Source organism: Phoenix dactylifera, chromosome 9, assembly GCF_051530095.1.
Source record: "Phoenix dactylifera cultivar Ajwa chromosome 9, Ajwa_hap1_PhDact_Kaust_v1.1, whole genome shotgun sequence".
NCBI classification, from domain to species: domain Eukaryota; kingdom Viridiplantae; phylum Streptophyta; class Magnoliopsida; order Arecales; family Arecaceae; genus Phoenix; species Phoenix dactylifera.
Genome location: NC_143198.1, coordinates 3,827,167 through 3,837,830, shown reverse-complemented (window position 1 = coordinate 3,837,830; position 10,664 = coordinate 3,827,167). Strand labels below are relative to the sequence as shown.

The window sequence follows — 10,664 nt, the reverse complement described above, 5'->3', positions numbered from 1 at the left end:
AAGATGAAGCATTTGAGATGTTTAAGACTTATAAATCTTTAGTAGAAAATCAACTTGACAAGAGAATAAAGATTCTCAGGTCAGACAGAGGAGGAGAATACACCTCTAATGACTTGAATGAATTCTGTAGAGTTAATGGAATTCTACATGAAGTTACACCTCCCTATTCACCTCAGTCTAATGGAGTGGCTGAAAGGAAAAATAGGACTCTGCAAGATATGGTAAGATCTTTGCTTGCCAACTCAGGTTTACCTGAGGTTTGGTGGGGGGAAGCAATGCTTACTGCATGTTTTCTGCTTAATAGGGTTCTATTTAAAGGTTCTAATAAATCTCCTTATGAACTTTGGAAAGGAAGAAAACCTAACCTAAACTTTGTAAAAGTTTGGGGTTGTTTGGCTAAGGTTAATATTCCTTTAATCAAGAAAAGAAAATTAGGACCTAATACTTTTGATGCTGTGTTTCTTGGTTATTCTCTTAATAGTGTTACTTATAGGTTCTTAGTTATTAGTTCTGATATTAATGGCATAGAAAAGAATACTATAATTGAATCTAAAGATGCTTCTTTCTTTGAAGACATTTTTCCATTTAAGGATAAAATAGAAAAGCATGTAATAAATAGATCTAATGATGCATCTTGTAGTTCGCCATCTAATTCTCTAATTATTCCTAATAATAAAAATGAAAATGAACTTAATGATATTAATGAACTTGGTAAAGGGAAAAGAATTAGGAAAAAGAAAGATTTTGGATCTGATTTCTATACTTTTATGGTTGAAGATGATCCTAAAACTTATAAAGATGCTATGAACTCATTAGATTCTATGTTTTGGAAGGAAGCTATTAATAGTGAAATGAATTCACTTATGACTAATAAAACATGGTTTTTAACTGACTTACCACCTGGTAGTAAGGCTATAGGTTGTAAATGGATATTTAAGAAGAAATTAAGACCTGATGGTTCTATTGAAAAATATAAAGCAAGATTAGTTGCTAAGGGCTTTTCTCAGAAAGAGGGTATTGACTACTTTGATACATATTCTCCTGTAACTAGGATAACCACAATTCGTACTTTAATTGCACTGGCTTCAATCCATAATTTGATAATTCATTAAATGGATGTCAAGACTGCCTTCCTTCATGGTGATTTAGAGGAAGAGATCTATATGGATCAGCCAGAGGGATTTGTGGCTCAAGGACAGGAAAGAAAAGTTTGTAGGTTAGTCAAATCTCTCTATGGTTTAAAACAAGCTCCTAAGCAATGGCATAGGAAATTTGATAAAATAATTGTTTCTTATGGCTTTAAAGCAAATGAATCAGATAAGTGCTTATATTCAAAGTTAGAAAATGATTCATGTATTATCTTGTGTTTATATGTTGATGATATTTTAATTTTTGGTACTGATATGAATATGGTGACTGATATCAAAACTTTCTTGTCTAATAATTTTGATATGAAAGATTTAGGTCAGGCAGAGATAATTCTTGGTAACAGGATTACCAGAATACCTGATGGTATAATTTTTGATCAATCACAATATATTGAGAAAATATTGAAGAAATTTGATAAGTACAACTGTAAACCAGTGAGTACACCTTATGAGCATGGTTTGAACTTGAAGTGCAATAAAGGTGATCCAGTGGCCCAAGAGAAATATGCTCAAATTATTGGGACACTGATGTATGTTGCAAATACAAGTAGACCTGACATTTCTTATGCTATAGGAAAGCTCAGTAGGTTTAATAGTTGCCCTAGTCTTAGTCACTGGGAAGCACTGGATAGAGTACTTAGATACTTGAGAGGTACAATATATTATGGTTTACATTACTCAAGATTTCCCACTGTACTTGAAGGATACAGTGATGCTAGTTGGATCACTGATTCAGTGAATCGAAAAGGAACTAGTGGATACATATTCATGTTGGGTGGTGCAGCTGTTGCTTGGAGATCATCCAAACAAACTGTGATCACAAGATCCACTATGGAGGCTGAGATTGTAGCCTTAGATTCTGCAAGTCAAGAAGCAGAATGGTTTAAGAATCTTATGTCTGAAATACCTATTATGGAAAAGCCTATACCTGCTATCTCTTTGTTATGTGATAATGAAGCTGCAATTAATACTTGTAGAAATACTGAGTCTAACAAGAGAAACAGAAGACACATTAGTGTGAGACATAAGACTATTAGATACCTAATTAAAAATGGTATTATAACTTTGGAATTTGTTGGATCTAAAGATAACCTAGCAGATCCTTTAACTAAAGGACTGGCTAGAAGCAAAGTCATAGAAACATCAAAGGGGATGGGACTGAAACCCATAAGGAATCATTGACAATGGCAACCCAACCTTTTCTGACTGGAGATCCCAAGACGAAAGGTTCAACGGGAAAAACAAGTTGTTTAATGATTAGTTAGCACTATAATAAAATGACTTTATGTCATTTGGTCTCTCCCAGTGATGTGAGTGCTAAATACAGCAGAGGTATACGGAAGAGTTTAAAACTCTGAATGAGTCCGAGACTATGGCAAGGTGCTGTGCTGCGAGCACCCTTAGAGGACTCACCTATGTGAGTGTGACTGTGTGGCCGCAGTCTATGGGGATAAGGGTTTAACCCCTAGAGCACTCATGAAACTGAGATATTGGTGCATAAGGCCAGAAAAAGCACCACCTATAATGAACCCAGTATTTGCATTTGTCATGGGTGAAGTATATAGAAATCTGAATCAAAGGATTTGGTTCAAAGCTTTTTAGCTACCACTATACCTTTCAGATGAAAATATACTTTCACTAGGTAAAGGTTCAAAGCCGCAAGCTACCTTTATTGAAGTCGTGACATAAACAAGCCCAGTTTGACTATTTTTTATTTTATATAGTTTTTGAAAACATTTTAATCAGGTGGGGGAATGTTAGATTTTTATTAAATAATGATTAAAAGTTTTCATACTTAAAACATATATATTATGTATATATGTTAAAGAGGGAGTGTGGTGTGGATGGTTGGTGTGCCCGCTTGAGGTGCTTGAGGTAGGTGGTTCGAATCTCTGTTCCCTCCTTTTTTAAATCTCTCATATGGAGGATTTATTTACGTGAAGGCTCGGTTCTGTGCCTGTGCTCGTCCGACCCGACGGTCTTTGCGCTCGAGCCTGTGCTCGCTCGGCCCTGCTCGTCCGAGGTTACTTGCGCCTCACAGGCCCTGCTCGTCCAAGGTTCCTTGTGCCTGTGCGACCAGAGGTTCTTTGCGCATGTGCCCTGCTCGTCCGAGTTTCCTTGCGCTCGTGCCTCTGCTCGTCGGCCCTACTCGTCCGAGGTTCCTTGCACCTGTGCGACCCAGAGCTGAGGTCGTCCAAGAGACTGAGGCCCTGCTCGTCCGAGGTTCCTTGTGCCTGTGCTCGTCCGAGGTGCCGAGGTTGAGGTCGGACCACAGGTGCAATGAGCCCAGAGGAGCCGAGGTCGGACAACAGGTGCGATGAGCCAAGAGGCGCATGAGTCGTGCTTCGCACCCTTAGCACGAGGAGCCACGTCGCTTCCTCGATAGCACCTCTTCGCAACCGACCTCGCATCCGCTGGCCATACTCCCAGTGTTTTTTCAAACTTTCTTACCGGTTTTGACCGTTGGATCGGTTTTGGGTCGCGTCTGTCCCGAAGAAGTCTATAAATAGACCTCTTCGGATTAGACAGGTGATATATATAATTTGAAAGCAGAAAACTACTATTCTCCCTGTTTGCTATTTTTCTTTCAATCAACGGGCTTGCTGCATACTGATTCTGGGTTCGAAAGCTTCTTTGATCCGTGCAAATCATTGAGGCAGAAGGAACAGTGCGAGAGGCTGTTGTATCTCAGGAGTAGAACGCCATCCAAGCCTAGTGCACTGTAAGGCGGCGAAATCTACTTCAAGGAAAGTGACCAACATACCACGCCTCAGTATCTCGGGTTCCATTTTTCCACTTTCTCTATTTATTTTCTATAAGCCTATTTCTGCCTATTATTTATTGAAGTAGAGTATTATAGATTTAAAATTTTCTGGGACAGTATTTTCCCAACAGGAGGCGCTCGGCCAACGGGCGCCGGCCAGAAAGGCGCTCAGCCAAAGAGTGCCAACCGGAAAGGCGCTCGACCGAAGAGTGCCGACCAGCAGGGTGCTCGGCTAGAGAGCACCGACCAGAGAGAGCGCCAAGAAGAGGCGCCCAACCAAAATGACCAAGTAGGGATGCTCGGCCAGAAAGGCGCTCGACCGAAGAGTGCCGATCAGCAGGGTGCCCGGCTAGAAAACGCCGACCAGAGAAAGCGCTTGCCTAAAGAGCGCCGACCAAGAAACCAACCAAAGAGCGCAAGTAAAGACGCTCGCCCAAAGGGCGCCGAGCAGAAGTACTATGAAGCAACCCCGCCACAGGGCGCCCCATTGGGCGACCAGCTCGGCTCGGCACCCTTGCCGAGCCGATTGCCTTGGACCAAATGTTCAACTTCCGCCTAACCCTCTAAGCCTGAGGGACCTGACAACTCCACTACAACCTGCCGCTATCTCCAAGCCATCAAGGCATAAGATCTCCGCAGGTATTCGGCACGACCTGCCATTAATGCATGAGACCCCCTCGAGTCTCCGATGCACTCAGTCATTTAATGAACACGGCTCAAGGCGATCTCCGGATCACTGAACCATCAAAGCGTATGGCTCTTCCTGACCGCCGGTTCACTCGGTAATAAATGCACTTACCATCCACGGACCCCAGGCCTACCACGGCCGGCGGTTCAACCACCCCAACAGGTCCGATCGACCGTGACAACTCCCTGGTTCCGGTCTGATTCGGCCTTATTTTCCACCACGTCATTAATGGGCCAAATCGCGCCCAATTATTACAAAACAGGACAAACCTCCTGTCACCTCCCAGATAACAAAAATCCTCCTATAAAAGGAAACCTGGAGGGGAAAAGGGAGGGAACGAAAAACAGGACCAAAACAGGAGGAAAAACCCGAAGCTGGAGAGAACCCTCCTAGACCGGGTGGAGAGAAGTAAACAACACAGACAATTGAGGAAACTGATCCTCTTGATCTTATCCAAATATTCTCTCTGTCTTCTCCACATACTCTCTTCCCTGCTCTCTCCACATATTTGCCCCCTCTGACTTAAGCATCGGAGGGCCGGCGCCGGGGAGCCCGGCCACCGGTTTTCTTGCAGGACTTACGCCCCCCAGGAGGACGCCACCCGCCGGCACGCCATCGACCACCACTCCTACGGCGGACTTGCACCCCTCCAGGAGGACGCCACCAGCTGGCGCACGGTCATCCACTGTCCCTGCGGCGGAGCCCCTCCTTCCCCTGGCTTCGTGGCGGCCCCCGGGTCCAATTTCCAGCAACAGTGTTACTTATGCATTTTTCTCCTGTTTCCTCGTCTCATTTGACATGCTGCAGAAACGTTGAGTGCTGGCCTTAACTGAATTAAGGAACAGGAGTTGAACACATAAGACTTCCATTTCATTGTGGTACTGCTCATGGCACACTCATATCCACAAGTAAGGCTGAATATTTGTGAGGATCCATATGGACGGACGTGTATTTAGTTCTACATCAAATATTCGTTGAGCAGATATTGGGTACCTATAAAGAATCAAAAAATCCAAATAATATCTTCACTCTAGCTATTTTGGATGAAGTCTTAGATTGTGATAAATGATATCAGAGCGGATCCATCCTATAACCTATATGGACTAGGAGATACTACAGCATAGATCAATTTGGGCTGACCACGGGCTGATTATGGTGTTTGTAATTGGATTTGAATCTATGTGAATTCTTAGCCTGACGAAAACGTCAGGATTTAAATGGGACGAGTATATGAGGATCCGTGCAAGTCATTTTAGGTGAGGTCCTGAGTTGTAACAATACTGATATGGCAATATGAGGTTTTTCATGGACAATCTATAAGCATGTAGCATTACCCATATGAATTGCATGGAGATTTTTTCTTTCTTTCTTTCTTTTTGCAGCAAGGAAAGCCAGGTTCTAAACAAAATTTTTATTTAGAGATGTATCATTATTGAAACCTTTCTCTTGTGCGTACGCATGTAAGATAGATCGGAGATGTATTCAACTCTCCAAAACCGTTATAGTTACCGTTGTTAATTTGAACCGTAGAGATGGATGATAAGTTCAAGCTCCCCAGTACCTGGTTGCTCGGCAAAGGTCACGATGGCCCACCAAGAAAAGAAACCAGGACGCGGGCCGACAGAAATAGAGATCGACAAGACTCAGGGAAGCCATCCTGTCTGCTGACCATGTCTGACACGTCAGCAGTCAAGGCTGGCCGCTGTCCGAGGCCAAACAACTTACCCGGACCCACCAGCCTTCGTCCGATACTCCGGTCAATGGTCTTGGCTGCGCGGTGTTGGTACCCTTCTGGTTGCCCAGATTTATGTATGAGGCTGCATACCCTGTATCGAAGCAGAGCTATGTCTTTCGTCCGCATCCGACCATCTATCTCCGTATCCAATACGGAGCTTCTCCCAATCTATGGTGTCAGAAATCCCAAATGCTAGCCGCCAAAAGAGCGGCAGCGGTTGCTGCCGCATCTTGGAGCAGCCATTCAGCCGTGCTTGCGTCTCAGCCAACGATTTGGAGCTGAGGTGGGTCCATGGGTCCTGTCGTGGGGCTACACCGAGACAAGATTGCGTACACTAGATCCCACATGACATAGATTCTGGGCCCCACCTCGACTGCTGATTTGAGCTCGCCCACAAGGATGATTGCTCGCCTTGTAGCTGTACGTCGGGTTTATGGGTCATTTGAAAGAATTTCCGGCTCTCATGTAAGGTTAGTTATTTGTAAGGAATGGTATTAAATATTTACAGCATCTTACAAGTTACTAGTTTTAATGTGTTTCGGACCTTTAGTGACATGTGCCTTAATGTATTAAATAATCATTGCCTGTTCAAACATTCAAAATATCTGGAGCTTCTTGTACAGAGAATTGATTTACTGAAGATTCGAGCACTTAATCAGGTCCGTATTGCAGTGGTAGTGTGTCCGGCTCTAGATCACAAGGGGAAGCATCTGATTATTTTTTTAAGCAAGACTTTTTTAAGAGTATCATGGCTAGAATAGATTCTCTCATGCGCATACGCACATCACACTGTCGAGGTCTCAACCTTATCAGCTCTATGCAGAGTTCTTTTGCAATTTAAACTCTCAAAATTAACTGGCGTTCGTAAGTTTATTGGCTCTTTGCTGTTTCGAACTCTTAAAATTCATGAACGTATGCATGATCATGTGCATGGTACGTGCCATAGTCTAGTATGTTACAAGAAGAAAGGAGTAAACCAATATTTTTCTTTCTCATTTCTATGGGAAGCTTATCTAAATTGTTTTACCTAAATATTCAATTACTTTACATATAATCCAAATAGTCATGTTCCATTGCTATTGTTGCATGAAACAGTGCATTGATTTTTTTTTGTTTTAGAAAAATAAAAAAAGTTGGCCAAACTTAATCCACCTTTGTGAAATTCAAAAATTTGAATACAGCATGTCACTCTCGTGATTGTGTCCTCTTCAATCTCTAAGTTCAAAAATATTTAAACCCACACAAAAGAGAGAGTAAGAATAGAAGGTCCCCCTGATTAGGGCCAAAACTTTGAAGCCATAAGAAACGCTTCACCACCTGATAACCCTGGAAGAATTCCCTGCAAAGCTCTCCTCATCAACTCAGCCTTTTTCATCCTCCGTACGTCCCACGACAACGACGTCGAATCTCTCTCCCCCACCGCATTCCCCCCCGGGGGGCAACCAAGAAGAGACTCGCTCCCTATATAAATCTAAACCCCTTGAACCTCAAGCCTACAACTCACCTCCTCACACCATTTCCAGAGAACACCTCAAAAGAAACAAGCAGAATGCCGTCAGAAATGGGAGAAGTACGCCGGCGGCCGGCGGAGGGACCAGCGGAGGAGGCGGCGGCCGAACGAGGGAGGGAGCGGTGCCCCCGGTGCGACTCCCGGGACACCAAGTTCTGCTATTACAACAACTATAACACCTCCCAGCCCCGCCACTTCTGCCGCTCCTGCCGCCGGTACTGGACACTCGGTGGCTCCCTGCGCAACGTCCCCATCGGCGGTTCCTCCCGCAAGCGCCTCCGCCCCTCCCCCTCGGCCGCCACCTCCGCCGTCGCCAGCTCCCTCCGTCCCCTCCCCACCCTGGCCCCACCAGCCCCCTCGCTGGACCTCCCTGCCTCCACCTCGCCCCCCTCCGCCTTCGGCTCGCTCCTCTCCGGCCCGGTCTCCGCCGGGTTCTTGGCGCTCGGCGAGCCGTTTTTCGATGGCCGGACCGGGTTCGAGCTCGGACTCGGTCTCGGAATCGGGTCCGGGCCGGCGGCGTCGCCATCCATCGAGGAGCTGGGTTTCGGGCTGGGGACCACGCTGCTGTGGCCCACAGTGCTGCTGGACGAGGAGGGGGTCGTCGGTGCCGGGGACACGTGGCGGTTGGGGAGCGGTGGAATGGACTGCTTCGCTGCTCCGGCGCCGGCTGCGGTGTGGCCGGATCTCGCCATTGCCTCGGCGCCCGCCGAGGGGAGCGGTGTTGCTGGTGGTGAGCTGCGGTAGAGTGGTATCATAGTAAATTTTCGGGTATTGGGGGGTCTTTCCAGTTTTGCTGTGTTTGCTTTTGGATGATGGCCCACGTTTGTGTCTCCTCGGTGCCTCAGGTGTACTGCAACGCAGAAGCCCGCTTCCTCTCTGTTCTTTTTCGTAATCATATTCTTATAAGTTAGCCTTTTTCCTGGAAAGTGAAAAATAATAATGTTTTAGCCATAGAGGGTGAATGATTTGGTTCATAGTAGGAAACCTGATGACTGAAGAAAGTGGGAGCTGAATCTATCATGGCGAGTTCATGTCAAGATCCTCATCTTGGCTTTTACTTTTCACTGAACTACGCCATGCGCTAGAGAAACGACAAAGCCAAAGCACCGAATGTAACCAATGCACTCTTCATGTTTGCGTCGTTTGTTTTCTTGCATGCAGCCTATTCAGTTTTTCTTATATCCAACCATTGATTCTTAAAATGGTTCTCCTGTATCGATCTTATATCTTGAATCATATGGAACAGGAGATAAATATTGAGTAAAGTTACATAATTAGGCATCCATGATGTATTATCGTATTATCGAACCTTAATCAGCTTTTTACAAGGGTGAAGGTATGCTTGTATTTGTGAAGGCTTTAATAGTTATCTTTGTCTTATGTTAAATAAACTGCAGAGGGATCTACATGTGTTGGTTTGTTTCTCCAACCTGTTATGTAAGGAGAAAAGCGAGACAGGGAAAAAAAAAAATAAGAGAAAAATAACAACATACAATATTTATATGGTATGGTCTGTTGATCTGATGCAGCAGTTTCACAATATATTAAAAAAATAAAGATTACAAGATACAAGATTATCTCATAAACTCTAACCTCCAATATATCCGACTTCTAGGGTGCTCAATTACTCTCTTTTCTTAGGATTACAAGGGATATATATAATAGAGCAAATCGATTTAGACTTGAACTAGTATTTCTACGATAATTAGGTTAGGCCAATATACAATTGGCATCCTAAGCCGATGTGGATTTGAATTGATATCCTAAATCTACCTTCTAGAACCGATATATGCTCGACTTTCTAAAACCTATATATGCTCGACCTTCTAAAACATGGAAACTTAAGATGTACTCAACAAGATAATAGTCTACAAACTATAATACATATACGGTCATTTGATTAACTTTGAGTGATTCAAAATCACCCCTCAAAACAGAATGGATCGTGTTAACCCTCCTATGTGGAAAGTTGAACCTGATGGTGCTGATTTCTGAGAACTTAAGCACCCCTCAAAGCAAGCTCGGAGATTGTCCATAACATATATATGAACTAAAGTAACTAGAATTATACGGCACGTACCGTGCACGCAGCCTGGCCAATGGAAATTGCCCTGTAGATATATATGCTCCTGAGTTTTAGAGGAGTTCACATCATGAAAGGACTCCAGAGGAGAGGCTATAAAATGAGGCCCATGAACTGTAGGGGATTGGGCATTCCTTCATTACTTGGAAGAAATTGTGAACCAAACAAGCAACAGAATTCATTTTGGAACTGGACAATCTCTGGTGCTCTTTAGTGCAGGCTAAATATGGTTCTTAGTAGAATGTGTCTTTCAATGCCGTTCCATGTCGTTGTTCTTTAATATGAAGGGAAATGGTGTTGAATGGACTTAATTGGGTCATTGAGTATGGAAGTTTCATTGATATGCTAAATGATCCTTGGATCTCTATTATCCCTTTAAACCATCCTCTAGACACTGTCAATACAAAATCTCTCAATAATCTTTGGGTGGTAGACTTGTTTGAGGGTACTAAATGCAGAAACACTAATCTTATCTATCAAGTCTTCATTGTCAATATGGCTTATTGAATTTTATCTTTAGCCATTGCAGAAGGCCATTGCTCTAATAGACTTAGTTGAGGGTCTTTGGGTAATACCAAGGCAAAGACTTCTAAATTTCGCTCATCCTAAGGTATTTGTTTTCTAGTGGAATGTGGCTTAGAGCTGCTTACCATGTCGGGGTTTACCGTATTCAAAATGTGTATATTTCCCTATTCATTGCGATGTATGTCAAGATTTGGAGGAGATTGTGAGCCAT

The 10,664-nt window shown here is 43.8% G+C and overlaps 1 protein-coding gene across 1 annotated transcript; it reads left to right on the top strand.

The window, feature by feature from the left end:
• The first annotated feature begins 7,737 nt into the window (after positions 1 to 7,737).
• LOC103723910 (uncharacterized) lies at positions 7,738 to 9,211 on the top strand. The gene has a single exon (XM_008815001.6). It carries the CDS (start codon positions 7,885 to 7,887, stop codon positions 8,587 to 8,589), a length of 705 nt encoding a protein of 234 aa, XP_008813223.2. The 5' UTR covers positions 7,738 to 7,884; the 3' UTR covers positions 8,590 to 9,211.
• The last annotated feature ends 1,453 nt before the right edge of the window (positions 9,212 to 10,664 follow it).